The sequence below is a fragment of the Pyrgilauda ruficollis genome, unplaced genomic scaffold (genome assembly GCF_017590135.1).
Source record: "Pyrgilauda ruficollis isolate IOZ18807 unplaced genomic scaffold, ASM1759013v1 scaffold42, whole genome shotgun sequence".
Taxonomy (NCBI): Eukaryota; Metazoa; Chordata; class Aves; order Passeriformes; family Passeridae; genus Pyrgilauda; species Pyrgilauda ruficollis.
Window position 1 is genome coordinate 931,560 of NW_024525712.1, and position 15,015 is coordinate 946,574.

At 41.0% G+C, this 15,015-nt stretch overlaps 1 protein-coding gene across 3 annotated transcripts in view; it reads left to right on the top strand.

The window, feature by feature from the left end:
* The first annotated feature begins 2,456 nt into the window (after positions 1-2,456).
* The window catches only part of ROCK2 (Rho associated coiled-coil containing protein kinase 2), a 103,302-nt gene continuing 90,743 nt past the window's right edge, over positions 2,457-15,015 (top strand). For all 3 annotated transcript variants that reach the window (XM_041477905.1, XM_041477907.1, XM_041477908.1), the window contains exon 1: positions 2,457-3,093. In XM_041477905.1, the coding sequence (XP_041333839.1) occupies positions 2,944-3,093 (150 nt within the window). In that variant the 5' untranslated portion in view covers positions 2,457-2,943. The remainder of the gene's footprint in view (positions 3,094-15,015) is intronic.

Here is a 15,015-nt window from a genome sequence, read left to right on the forward strand (position 1 = left end):
AACACTGAGAGAAGGATCTGACTTTCCGAGTACTATTTTTGTTACTTAGTCATTTATAACCAGCAATAAATCTTCTGCTGATGATTTTGTTGAGGATTTGTGTTGTACAAAGGAATTCAGCTGACTACTGTTGTCAATGTGTCCCTGTAACAAAGTAAAACTTGTTTAGCTAGTAAACAGATATGTCCTGAAGGGTGGAAGAATAGATCTATTGGGCAAGAATTTCAAGAAGGTACTATTTCTACACACTTGCTTTTGAAGTCACAATCACACTTTTTTTCCTATGTAAAAAGGGTTGTTATGCTTATTTAAGCTTTTCTTTGTTACCTTTGTTTAGATAGCACCCTGAACAATGCCATTAAATCACATAAGCTAAAGATCAGTTTTTACAAAGCTTATAGATAAGAAAAACTGAAGAAAAAAAAAGCACCTTGCCAAGAGGAAACTAAGAGCTTAGATCATCAGATCACCTGGTGCCCAACTCTGAGTTCATTGAAATCGCCCCCAAAATTGTTGTTCACAGTAACAGAACTTAGCACAAGCTCCTTATTGATCACTAGCGACACACTCATTATGTTTGGTCTGTTGTCCAATCCTGTTTTAAATCCTTTAAAAAAGCCAAAACATTTTTGTTGTGCCACTTATAAAAATTATCCAATGAATAGGCTGTAAGTGAAGAAATCATGTTTATTTTAGGTAATTTGGAGTTTTGAACTGCTGTTTTGCAAGGCTGTGTAACTTCATGATCCAGTTAGTACCCACATATAATCCTAGTAGCAACCCAACTCATTCTCACTTCTTTTATCTCCTAGCAAAGTAAACTGTTCAAGGAGACTGTGATTTTTTTTGGTGGTGCTGCAGTTAAGCAGATCCTAATCTGGTTTGAAGATGAAGTAGTCCTAAGATATAAATAACCAGCACCTCTCCCAAACAGATTTCACCATTTCCTTCAGAAAATTCACAAACTCACTGTGGTTCACTGTAAAGCGAGAGTGATAACGCCCATATTGACTTTTCAAAATGTTCTGTGTGTGCGTGTTTCTGTGAGGCTTGAGGATTTTGACTCAGTGGACTGTAAAAGCAGAATCCAGTTATAGAGTTTGGGTGGCTATTCAGAGCAGACCTTCCCTCAAGTTGGGAGTTGTTTAGCACCAGGGCTCTGACTCAGAATATCACTGAGTGTGATCTCGCTCAAAGCCATGCAAGTGACTCACATATTTACTTCTCTGACGCTCTCTCCTCTTCCTTTAAAGTTAAAATATTGAGCCACTTTTCTGACATCAGCTCACTGCCAGCCAGCTATCAGCTGAAAGTCAACACAGTAAAATGTTAACCTTTCCTCCCTGAGGTCCCTCCACCTTAGTGAATGACACTTCCACAGTCTCTGTTGTTCTGCCCTAGAACATCTGCCCAGCAGCCACATCTCAGGGCTGCGGAAACCACAGTTTGTCCACAACCTCACATGCCATTCCATGGAGCATCCCTACCATCCAATTCCCTACGTCCATCCCTGAGGCCACAGCTCAGGCATCAGTGACATCCTCCCTGCTGTAGCCTCTCTTGCCTGGGTCTGATAAACAGGATCCTGTCCTCTCAAAGTGCCCACCAAGCATGGCAAGGTGGCTGTACCCATCTCCAGCACAGTGTGGAGGCTCATCTTCCTTGGGGGGCATGAGGGTGGCCTGCACCTTCCCCAGCATAGCTCCTCTCTGCCTAGTTCTTCATCCTCTCTCTCATACATGTAGGATATACACACACATGAGAGAGATGGAGTACCTCTCCTATGAGAGAATTTGGACTGTTCAGCCTGGAAAAGAGAAGGCTTTGGAGTGACCTTATTGTGGCCTTTCAACACCTGAAGAGAATTTACAGAAAAGACAGGGCAAGACTGTTGACAAGACCACGTAGCAACAAAACAAGGGGGAATGGTTTCAATTCAAGGAGTGTAGGCTTAGATTAGGTATGGGGGGAAATTACCATGAGGGCGGTGAGGCACTGGAATACATTCCCCAGAAAAATTGTAGATGCACCATCCCTGATGTGGTAGGGCCAGGCTGGATGGAGCCCCGCGCTATCTGGCCGAGTGAAAGGCGCCACTGCCCATGGCAGGGGGCTTGGAATTCGACAATGTATTTAAGGTCCTTTCCAACCAAAACCATTCCACGAATCTCTGATTCATGCCGTGAGCACTGGTGCTCTATCGGAAACACTGCTCTCCCACCTTCTCAAATATTTTTCGCTTTTTTTCCTGTGTGCTTGACGCCATGCGGGCAGGCTGAGGTCTCATGTGCCAAAACGCACACAGCCCTCTCTGAGCGGCTGCCTTGCCCAGGCCCGGCACGGCCCCGCCGAGCCCAGGGCTGCAGCCGGCTGCCGAGCGAGCGCCGAACAATGCGCCGCTCGCAGCGGGGCCTTGTGGGTAGGGGAGGCGGCCTGCGCGGGCCGGGGAGCGGGAGGCCGGGCCGGGCCGGGCCGGGGGTGGGCGGAACGCGGAGAGCGGTGAGGGAAAGGCGAGGTCGGCAGGGATCGCGGCTCCCGCCCCAGCAACCGGCGAGCGCTGCAGAGGGAGCCGCACTCTGAGCCCGACACCGCGGCAGCCGCTCCCCCTTCGCTCCCCGCCTCCCCCCGCCCTCGGAGCGATGTCCCGGCGGAGCGGGCAGTGAGGCGGCGGCCGCCAAGGGACGCCCTGAGCGGGGAGAGGCGGGGGCACGGCGGGAAGCGCTCCGTCCCTCCCTTCCAGCTCTCTCCCCTCCCTCTCCCCGCGCCCGGGCGGAGCAGCGGCCGTTTTCCCTCGCCCTTCATGCCCGGGCGGCGGCCACCGGCGGCGCTGCCCTCCGCTCCCGCCTCGCCGCCCCCGCCCTTCCCGGGCTCGCCGCCGCGCTAGGCCCGCCGGGCGGCCCCGCGCAGTGCCCTCCGCGGGCCCGGCACTAGGCGGGCCGGAGGATGAGCCAGCAGCCGGCGGGGAAGATGTCGGCGGCTCCCCTGGCGGCCGAGGCGCTGGAGCCGGCGGCGGGGATGCTCGAGGGCCGCCAGAGGAAGCTGGAGTCCATGATCCGCGACCCGCGCTCCCCGGTCAACGTGGAGAGCCTGCTGGTGAGGGGCGGCCGCGCCTGGGGGGAGCGCTCGGCGGGGGAACAAAGGGAGCGCTGCCCTCGCTTCAGGCGGGCGGGAGGGAACGGGAAGGAAGGAAAGGGCTCCCGCGTCCTGAAAGTGCTTTCCTGGGGGAGGACGAGGGATCGTCTCCACGCCCCCGGCCGGGCCACCGGCAGCGGGGAGGTGGCGGGAGCGGCCCTCGCCCCCAGCACTGTTGAGCGAGGGGACGGGCACGGCGCTGTGAGAGGAAAGCGAGCGCTCCCCAATTAGCTACATCTTATTTGAGGGAAAGCGAGAAATGTCCCTGACGAGATCTGATCCAAGGAGAGGAAAGCGCCTTGTTTTCCCTCCCAGCATCGTTCACACCGTTCGCTTTCGCGCCTGGGAATCACAGCGTGTCCGTCCCCAAAGTACCTGCCTTTGTGTGCGCTGCCGGGCACCCATCGCTCACCCCCTGTGAAACGTCCCCTGGTGAAGCTGAGGTTGCTGTGTGATGTGGAAATAATTCAGGAAAGGGGGACACGCCTAAGGGAGAAATGTAAATGGGGGGTCCAGTGACCCTTCGCGTTTATTTTTCATTGAAGCAAATTGGTTAGTCTGTGTCCTGTTTCAAATAGCATTTTTCCGTGTGAGTGTATGAAATACAATTTACTTTAGTGAGAAATCTGTGCCCTTGTGAAGAAGTGTGAAAGGGGTTAGATTTTCTCATTTAACCATCTGAACTCTAGAAAGGCAGCCAACAGACAGATTATTATCATTATTGTTATCACTGTTGTTATCATTATAATCATTATTAGTATTTTAACTGAACTTTAGGGTCCTCAAATCTTATATTTCCAGTCTGCCCCAAGATTTCTAATGTGTCCCAGTTATGAGGAGCAGAAAAAGGGGGAATAAATCCCAGTCCTTCCAACAGTTGCTCAAGGCACTTACACTGTGGTTTTTTTTGTGCTTTCAAATGACTCAGTTCTGTTTGGCCAAAAATACAGGAACTGACTGAACAGAATGTATGCCTGTGCTGTGTGGAGAATATAGGAATTTCCTATAACATCTGAAAAATGTTCTTCCCGAGGCTGTGGTGCTGTGTTACTCCTCTCATACATGTTCAGAGGCATAATGACAGCCGTAGTCAATGGAGGGGGGTGGGAGACTTACATATCTGACTGGATTCAGATAAGTTTTTTGCCTAGGCCAAAGCAGAGAGAGCTGCCTCTGGGCTTCACTCCCAACATTTTCACTTTGGTATTTTGCTTGGAAAACTTTGACCTGTGGCCAAAAAAGAGCAGTTAAAAATAGTACAGTCGTTCTGAAAAATGCATCAGGTTAATACTTAACCCCAGTAGACTTTTTCACACTCTGCTTTTATACTTTTATATGCATGATTCTTTTATTCTCTCACCTCCCATGCCTTGAACATAGATTGAATACACTAAAATATGTTTCTGAAGAGAAATCTTAGCTAAAAAATTGAGACTGGGCTGCTTAGAACTCGATTTTTTTTTGTTTTATATGCTAGGAGTGTAGCCTGCTTCATGTAATACATTGAGAAAACAAACCATGGGAGAATGTTAGCTGGATTGTAAATGCATTTTTTTTACAGTAAAGGTCATCACTGTTCTCTACACCCTGTCAGTAAGTATTATTTAAAAAATTAGCAGCAAGTGAAATATAATGCTAATCAGTCAAATTTCCTAGCTTGTGCAGTCTACATATCTGTGTATGAAATAATGGACTATTCATTATTCTTATTTAGGAAATTTGGAACAAATTTCCTGTAAAATCACTTTCTTTTGGTCTCTGGTATTGTTGCTTTATGCAATTTGACATTAATTTTGCATTGGTGTGCTGCTAAATAGTCTTAGTATGAAAGCATATTCATATTGAAAAATATTCTTGTTTACTAAACAGCTGCCTTGCAGTGTAAATTATCAAAAGTGGAAATGTGTTTTCAGTTAAAAGTAGAAATACGGCAACATGAACTGAGAGTCAGGGAAAGCATCTTAAAAAGACTAGCTGGAATGCCACTATTCCATCCTCCAAAAATAACAGAACCAAAACTAAAAATGTGGAATGGAATTCAAAATGGAATTCATTTCCTTACACTGTAAAAAGTCATAAACAGCTGCTATTCTGTATTTTGTGTGCATGCTTTATTTTTGGGAAGCCGTAAAAAGCGAAAAAGTAGCTGTTGATCTATAACACATGGTGTAAATTTGAAAGATGTGAGAAGCTGAGGTAATAAGCTGTCTTTCTCTAGATAGCAATTCCACTGTCATCAAGAGATGTTTTATTCAGTGGCTCTAAATGAAGAGACTTTCTTGGCGTACCTTCCAGACCACAGGATGGCTGACCACATCCATCTGTTTCTTCAGCAGGAGAATCTATGAAGCCAAATACATTGATTGATTATGTTCCTCCCATCCCCCTTTAGGGCTCAAGAGAGACTGTTAGATATTCTAATGGGATTTTTGCTATCTTGTGTGCCTTAACAGTTATTAATGCCTGTGTTGAGCGCAATTATTTGCGTTTGATTAAAGCATGTCTTCAAAAAAGACCTATGCATTCTCAATTCATAGGCATTATGAGATGCAGAACTCTGCATTTAGTTTGTTCTCACAGGCAGTTATGAAAGCAAAATAAAATGTCCCAGGAAACAACCAACCAACCAACCAAAATGTGTGGCATGGTTATTACCACCTTTTTTCTGCTAAATAAAAAAAAAAAAAAACAAAACCATGGAGGGCTTTCTTCTCATTAGCATAGATGAGATGCATAGCCAGCACTTGGTGGGTTCTTCTGGTTTTGGTCTGATAAAGAGATGGAATGAGGAATGCTAGAACTGTGTACTTGGTGCCATGATAGGTGTCAGCAAAGACATCCACAAAGGGAAGTGGTTATTGCAGCCTCATTGAGGCGTTGGCTGAGTGCTCATTCTCTCATTGTGTCTTGTTGAAAGCTTCTTGTTAGGTTGCCTATGCTAAGATAAATAATTTTGATATTGTCGCAGCTTTCTATGGTACAGTCTTACTCTTTTTGGGCATGTAACAGTGGTTATGAAAACCTGTTTTCTGTATTACATTTAGATCATGCAGATTACTTGGTAAAGCTGCCATATTTTTATTACTTGTTTTTCTGCCATTTGTGTCACCCACTAATTTAATGAAGTGACATTTTTATGTGTACTACATGTACACATGGATGATAGCACTTAATGGCATTTGACCTTGGCTGATCCATAAGAAACCCTTCTATAAATACATTCCTACCGAATAGTTCTGAGTTGACAGCTAAATTTAAGGAGAGCTTAACGTGCTCAAATACATTTGAGCATTTATGATTTTGCATATAAGCTCTATCTACTCAGTATGAACTGAGTTATTTTTGATAGTATTTTGTACACGTTATCTGGGGGTGCGTTGGCAAGTGTTATCTTCTCTAGAACAAGAGCAGATAGGTCACTGTAGGCTGTGTAAAACTAATCCAGACCTCTGCTTCCTTGCCATGTGTAATTGTATCACTTCAGCACATGCTGAACTCAACTTTTGAGTGTGGTGGTGATGAACAGCTCTGGTAAATCTTACCATGCTCTTTCTGCAGTGCTTTGCCTGGGCTGGAGCTGCTCGAGTGCAGTTGTCCAGAGAAAGGCGCTGGTGTTTGCCCTTGGACTCACTCATTCAGTACAAGCCTCAGGATTTTAGTGTTAAGCTTGAAGTTTGGCATTATACTGGAGGTGTAAAATGATGAGTGTATTCTTGCTGCTCTGCTGTGGTTGTGTCAGCTTTTGAAAGAAGGAGCTCTTAGAACTGTTAATTAGTCAGTGCAGCAGTGAAATTGTGAGCACAGTGCTGGGCTGTGCTGGAATGCAGGCATGGTGGACTGAGAAATGGAGCGATGATTACCAGGAGAGTGCTCAAGTGTCTCAGAATACACATGCCTTAGAACCCAAACCCACAAACCAAAACGGAACTAATTTGCCATTTATTTCGTTTTTAAATAAAGCTGACAGGTAAACTGTGTATTTACACTAGTTTGAACGTGAATAAATGTTCATCTACTTGGATCGCTGCCATTAAGACCCTGCAATTTTAGTCTTAATGAAAAGTGGATTGGAGATACAGCTGTGACTCCCATTCTTTCAATAGGTGCATCTGTCCATAAAGATCTCATCAATTGAGTAGATGCCAACCTTGCGCCAAGTGTTAATTGAGCAGATCACTAGGCTGAGCTCTGTTAATTCAGGGTCTCCAGGTCACCATGGCTGATACAAAGTATTCTTCTGCAGGATTTTAGCTTTGGGAACTTTCTGAGTATTTCATAATTAATATGAAAGTTGTTTCACTTTCCTGAATTTATTGCCACACATAACTTTGAATCAGCAAGAACAATCTGTTGTGTTAATTTGAGCCAGTAAGTACAGGGAAGAGATGCAAATGTAGCACTTAGCAGGATCTAGTCTAAAATTCATTGCCTGCTAAGTAATTTGAAGGCCAGATGATTCTCTGTTCTTGAAGAAATAACCTTTTCTTGTTTGTTATATTTCCTGTGCTGTTATTTCTCTCTTAGTTTCTAACTTTTTCTATAAATGTTCTATTTTTGATCTGTAATTTTAGAACATCTACTGCAGAGTTAAAAATTAAGGTCCTTAAGGAAACTGAATTGTCTTTTGTTCATTGTTCCCCTCTGATGGATTTATATATAGCAGTATAGTTAGGTGGAAAAAGATAGTTCTACTTTTCTGACAGCTTTATGTGTTTTTATATTCTGACTTATTCTACATTAGGATTAAAGTGTTTCACTTCTGGTTTGAGAAAGCCAAAAGAACTTTTTGCTGAGCTTCAGGTCTTTTTACTGCCACACAAGATGCATGCAGATTTTGTGTGTGCGTATTCACAATAGACATGTTCGCTCCCAGTATTTAATCTCTGTTGATCAGATTGCAGAGTGTGTCATTAGTATCCTTTAATTGTTCAGTCTTTGTACCAACTTAAGACAAACATAAATACACCTACACTATCAAATTAGCAGAGTTTTCTTCTGCTTTATATGTGCAGGAATAAAAATTCAGGAACTCTTCACTTTTCCAAATATTAGTAGTCTCAGTTTCAGTTGAAATGTGTGCAAATGCTCATTAGAATCTAGTTTTTAAATTACATTTTCAGTTCTAACTAATGGCAGAGCAGTGCCAAAGCATTTGGCTCTTTGTCTAGTAATGCAATCCATAACAAAAGCTGTCTAATTTAAAAAGAAAGGAAAGTGCTACCTCAGTAGCCAGTCTCCACAGCAATCAGTTGATGATTTCTTGCCAGTGTTTGATCTACAAAATATGAGTGGAATTGTATCAGTGTCACAGAGGAGCTGTCTTTGGATTTTAAATATGAAAGTGATTAAAATTGGGTAGTAGAGTTTTACATAATGAAAAATACAAAAAAATTAACCCTGTGTATTTTTATAACTCATAAGAATGGGGGGTTTTGGGGGGAAGAATGCTATATTGTTATTGTATATAAGGTTTCTTCTAAACTGTTACACTGTAGAGCAGTGAATGTATCTGGTAACAAATTTATTTAAAATACATTTTTTTTCTTGGTACATCCCATTGGTTAAGAACAAGAATACAGTGTTTATATTGGCAGACCTGGCTAGTAATAAACTAATTTTAATGAGCTGTTCGCAGTGTAAACACAAGGTTGAATGCAGTGCTCAGTTGCCCAGCCATGCCTACCGTGCGTGGGGCTCCTGCAGCAGTGCAGCGTCCGAAGAGCCCCGCGTTGCTCAGAGCGCCTGTGCCCGGCCACACGCAGCTGCCTGAGCACAGCTGAGGCATCACCTGCACCTTTCCTTGGCAACATTATGGTCATTACCTGCTGACAGAGTTTTAAGACTGTATGCTTAAATCAGTGATTGGGCCCCTAATGTTCCGATGGGTTGGAATATTTGGAACATTGTGATTTTGTGAATTTTGTCCAGATTTCACTATGCTGGATAGTCTCAGTCTGTAACAGGTGCTTTATGTGGTATGGACTTAGCTTTTTCTCTGTGTTTGTCTGCTACTGTTACAGCTATTGAGAGAGGGGCCCTTTTTTGTCTGTGAAGTATCATGCAGTTGTTGAATAGACACAGATTTCTTCATTGTCATGTGAAACGTGCCTCCTGCTCAGTCTCTGCTTCATTTATTGTAGGGTGCAGAAGGTGATAGCCATGAGAAGAAAAACAATCTGGGTGTGACATACAGTGGGGTTTTGATTATGCTTGTCTTCCATTAATTTTATTTCATGTAGAATGACTTGCCTAAGTCAAATCTTTTGCAAAAAATAACCAAACACATGCTTTGTGTTTTGTGTGCCCAGATGGAGACTAATGAGTATGATGTTAGTGTTCAGCATTGTTACTTTAATTCCACAGTAATTTCATAATTCATTTTTTTTTTTTTTAGGATAGCGTTGTTCAGATGGTACAGAGAATAAAAAATGGTGTGCAGGAGGGTCTGAATCCTAATGTACTGCTATCACTTTATGGTTTCAGACAAATCTTTCTTCATTTCCAACTATATGAAATGGAGATGATGAAGCTTTATTTTTAAGATGTACTGGAAAATAATTTAATATTTAGAATAGACTTATGTGATTAAACAAGATGATCACAAGTAAGCTATGCCCAAGTGTTTAATTCCAAACCTTGAGAATTCAGGTAATCAAGTAATTGCTCTGTTGCCTTTTGACTGTTCTAAATCATAGGTACTGATTTTATTAGTCTGTATTTAAAGTATAGAATTACAGGATCCTACATAAAGCAAGATAAAGTTTGGGTGACTCATCCAAACACAAGAATTTTCTTGTACTTTTCTTCAGGAGGAAATGAAGAGGAGGTCACATACAGGCATGAAAGTAGGCTTTAACAACTGTGAAAGAAAAGTTAAACTTTAGCAAATACTCTTGTTTTTTTTTAATCTCAAAATATATAATATTGACTGTTACTGTCACCAAATAAATAAATAACTAGAAGAAAAAATGCCTGAGTTCCACACTTTCTTCCAAATGCTATTTAAAGTTTAACTAAAGTCTTGATTACTATTTAAAGGCTGTAACGCATCATTGTTCTTTGTCCATGTCACTGCTGTTACAGGTAACTGTCCAAAGTCTATAGCTTAATTGTTGATTAAATATCAAACATAGTTCTGTCAACAGCATAGATTTACCCTAGTATGGAATATATAAAGAGAAGGATCTTCAGGTTCTTTGAGAATTCCTTTTTATTGAATGAGCTCTGAACTTGGAAATCTGCTCGTGTTTGTTGCTACTGTACAATTGATAAATTCGCAGTACTGTTTATGTGCATACTTTCAAAGAGATTATGCTCTAGAAACAGTAATAGCCCAGGTTTTCATTGAGGCATATACAAACGTTTGGCTTGCCTATGGTATAAAAATGTTCTATTTCATACAGAAAATAGTCTTAAACTGGTTTTCCTTGTGGTTTCTGTAGCTATTTGTTCTAGTCTGTTTTCAGTTTAGTGCTGATTATTTTGAGTACAAGATTAGGGAGACAAGCCTTGTCATTTGTTGCATGTTTAGTATGTAGATTTTTATTTGCAAATGACTTTTAGCACCATCTGCTATATAGGGAAGGTTGTATTATGATAGGCTTCTACAATGTGCGACTAAAGTCATTGGAAACAAGCTGCAGTAAATAGACAAAAGATCTTACGAGGTTACTTAATGTTGGTTGCACCCTTTCTTACACAGTTTTATAACTGTGCTTGACTTCTGAGTTATGGAGTTTTTTGTGGGATTTTAAACTTGTGATAAAATAGCCATGAAGTCTCTCAGTTTAGGAATAGAATTATTCCTTCAAATTGTTTAGGAAAATGGAGAAGAGCAGGGAATAATACCATGTCGGAAGCTGTTGGTTTAGTGAGTGAGTAATGAAAATCTTGCCAGTGCCAGGGGTATGCATGCATGCATGATCTGTTTCCTTTAGGGAACATCTCGGGACCTCCTCCTCCAACAGTAAAAGTTAGCCCACTTAGGCATTAAGCTGTAGTTTTTATTTATTGGCCTGTTCAATTTAATGACCTCTTTAGGGTGTATAAACCTGGATTATAAAATACCTCCCCCCCCCCCTTTTATTTTATGTTCTTTTATATGAAAAGTGACTGAGAACAACTGCTTGAATTACTCATCTGGCAAGGAGGTACTGACAGTTTATTATTGTATTGCAGCTGCTGCTATTAATGTAAACATTATTCTGTGTTAATTTTTCTTCTCTGTGAGTACAAAGTAATAATTCTGTTAAATTTAAGACTTGCATCCATGCTGGTATTACAAGCACCTGAACTATAGCTCTGATAGGGAAAGCTGAAAATAGCTGCACTTTAAAAAAAAAATCCTATTACTAAATTGTTAAGTTTTATAAAGCTGGTTTTTGAATTGCTTTCAAATTAATTTTTCAGTATTAGTTTAATTATATATGCTTATTTTTTATTGTATTTTAAGTTTTTTTCCTTATTCCCCTCTTGTCATCTTCCCAGAACTGAAGGATTTGTCTTGACTCTGCACATGTGGCATTATTGACAGTGAGGGTGGGCAGCAGCAGAGCTCTGTTGTCAGAATTCTGCTGGTTAAACCTGACTGTAACAGCAAAAGAGGCAGCCTGAACATTGTTTTGTATGCACGTAGTGTTCTTTGTCAGAAATATTTTAAGCTTGTATTAAAAGATAAATACTAAATACACTAATGTAAGCTACATCTCCTGAAAAAAATATTATGTTGGCAATTCCTTTTAATCATAGGTATCTAGCTAGTTCTCTGGTTTAGAAATGATTTCTGCTCCGATTATGAAGAAAATCTCTAAATGTGGACACTGTGATGAAGAATAGTTTATGTGCGTAGAAGCCTGAAACAGTAGCACCATGAGGTGTGAATCATTTCATCTATTTTAATGGTTGGCTGTCTCTGAAGAAAGGCAATTTAAGTGTCAAAATAAACTATTTCAGTGCTCTCATTTTTTTAGAAGGACTACCAGTATTTGATCCCACATGTGCCTTCCAGTGTTTCTCAAGTGCCAGAAGTCCCAAATGTCCCCTCTCTACCTGTGAAAACATATTTGGCAAATTTTGACAGGTATAAAGTGGAAAATCTGACTTCAAAAATTTTGTAAGATATGAAGTTCTTCCTTATTTAAAAAGCTCCTGGCTTTATTTTATATGACTCTGCTGCAGGACTTCATTGAATCAGAAAATCAGAGACAGCACTGAGCCCAACTTACATTTTCTACATAGAATGCACTGTTCTGCTTATGCCATATTGCTGAAATAATGTTTGCTATAGGTTGGGTAAAAGTACATATGGTGATATGGTACTTGTGTTTTGAAATCACACTGTCAAATTTATGAGGGAAGATGTGCAGTATGTCTTACAGACAGATGGGAATTAATGAGATTGCCATATACTTGTGATACAAATTCTTTTTTATTAAGTCAAAACCAAGTGAACGTACACTGAAGTTATTTCTATTTATCAGTGTTTTACCTCAAATGGATGCTGAATGTCACAGGGGAGAGGAATGGCTGTTTTGCCTTTTTGGCGTATACAGGAAGCATGACTGAAAAAAAGTCTTAGACACATTTTATTCCAAGGTAGAACTTTTTAATTCTGTTTTGATTTCAAGCTTATTTTCTAGATTTATCAGAAGAGGCTGCCATGTAATTGGACTCCTATCTTGGCACACGGGAATTGTTCTTGGGTTTATACACAGACTAAATTTCTGAATTGTGGAATTTGTTTTGGTTTTACTGCCATCATGCCTTGATTTTTTTTTCTTGTATGAACTCTTAGCACTGTTGGGTCAGTTGTCCTCTAAAATGGAAGTGGGGGACAAACAAATGTGCTTGAAGCTGTAATATCATAGGGTCACTGATGCTGAAAGCACGTATGGATTGTGAGAGATGGTAAGTTTGTATCTAATAACAGTAGCTCACACTGTGTCAGGGTTCTCCCCTGTAGCTGGTGTGGTGTTGCCCTGCCCCTGGTGGGAAATTCCTGGCCCAAGGTTGTCCAGAAGCATCGCTGTGGTTACAGCGAGGGGACTGGAGGCCTCACAGAGAGGTTGAGGTGCCGCTGTTGTTTCACAAAAGGATTCACCAGAATACCCTTTTAACTCAGAATATTCTGTATATCCTTCTATGAATCTGTGATTTAAGTCAAAAGCAGCAGAATTATCAGCAATTTAGGCTTAAAATGAACCTTGCTAGTTCTCAGAGTGAATGATAGTTTCCAAGGCCACATCTGTAGCAGCAAGTGAAACAAGAGCAGCACCAATTATCTCATGTTATTCCTGAGTTATTTCTGAAAATGCTGGTCTTTGAGTAAGTGAACATATTCAATAATCAATTTTTTTTTATATGTCTGAACTTCCTTTGATGATGAGGTGTATGTAGCTAGTCATATGCACATTTTCCATGTAGGGTAATAAGAAATGACAAGAAATTCAAATCATTTATGGACCCAATTATGTCTAGAATGGCCTGAAACACCAGGGTCATGCTCTTACCTACTCAATGTGCAGTGAAGCTGTTAAACTGTTTTTTGTTGATAGAAGGACTTTGTATCCCCAGATTTAAATTCTGCTTTAGTAGAGAGTTAGTAGTGATCTCTGCTTGCTGCTGAGTAGTGCCAACAGCCCAAATACTGTTGTGGCTCTCCTGTTTCTGGTTAGGTCAAGGTTGTGTGCTCTCCACCTGTGTATATTCTTATAGGATGTGTGCAGAAATACTCTTACAGGAGACCTATGTAAATTTATTTTCTTCCCCACGATCTTTAGCCAAGTGCATACACTTCTTCTCACCTTAATTGTCTTTATGCATGAATTTTTTCTTCAAATGTAAAAATTGTGATTCCTTGAGAAAGCAGCTGATGCAGGTGGCTCTTGTGGGGATTAACCTGATCTTGTGGGGATTAATCAGATCTTAGACAGATATTTTTTTGACTTTCCATATAAGAATCACTTGTTGCCAAAGCTAAAGGAGAATTTAGGAAACATCGAGTTATTGCCTGTGGGAAAACTGTTTTCCGCGTATAAAACCACGAGGAATTTGAAATCTACTTTCTGTTGTGCTTTGCTTTCCCAAGTAATCCAGGATATTCACTTAGCCCTGAATTTCTTGCCATATTTTTATTTAACAGTTGTGGGGTTTTTTAATTCTTTATATTCCAAAGATGTATTTCCTTAAAAAAAGCAAAGTAATTATGGTGGAATAAGCACAAACTAAATAAACTGAAAATTATTATTCTATTTTAAAATTTCTTTTTGCTACTATAATCTCAGCTGATATTTTTAATATCAGTTTGTAAACAAATTCTGATAGAGTTTTAATTTAACTGAAATTATGAAATGAAATTAAAGTCTCAATGAAAGCAGTCCTGTGTATCTTCTGACAAGGTGAAAAGGCAGGATTTCATTGCCTGCGTGTATGAAGATAACACCACTACCTTGCAGAGCTATTATAATTGGAAAGAATATTTTATATCTGGTTCAAGTTTTACAGTGTCCAGGAGCCTTTGCTTTACCTTGAAAAGGCTGTGAAATTGTCCTACCGTTCTGAAGATACAAGGTACTTCATTGTCAGATTGAGACCAAACTTCCTGAGGATGTGGGTTCCTTTGTCAAGATCTCTATCAGCCATAGACAAAGATGTTAGAATGTCTATGGGGGATGAGGGAAGCCGAAAAATGCTGTAGGATGCTGTCTCTGTTTCTGAATTACTTCTAGAAGCAGAAAGAGACGAGATTTTGCAGACACAAACTTAGTAAATAGGGGAGTACCATGCTTGGGTCAGATAACTGTGGTCTGTAATGTGGATGTAAATGCAGCAGTAATTAAGACAAGCTTAAATATTTTCAGGTAGTCTGCAATGCTCTGAAGGAAG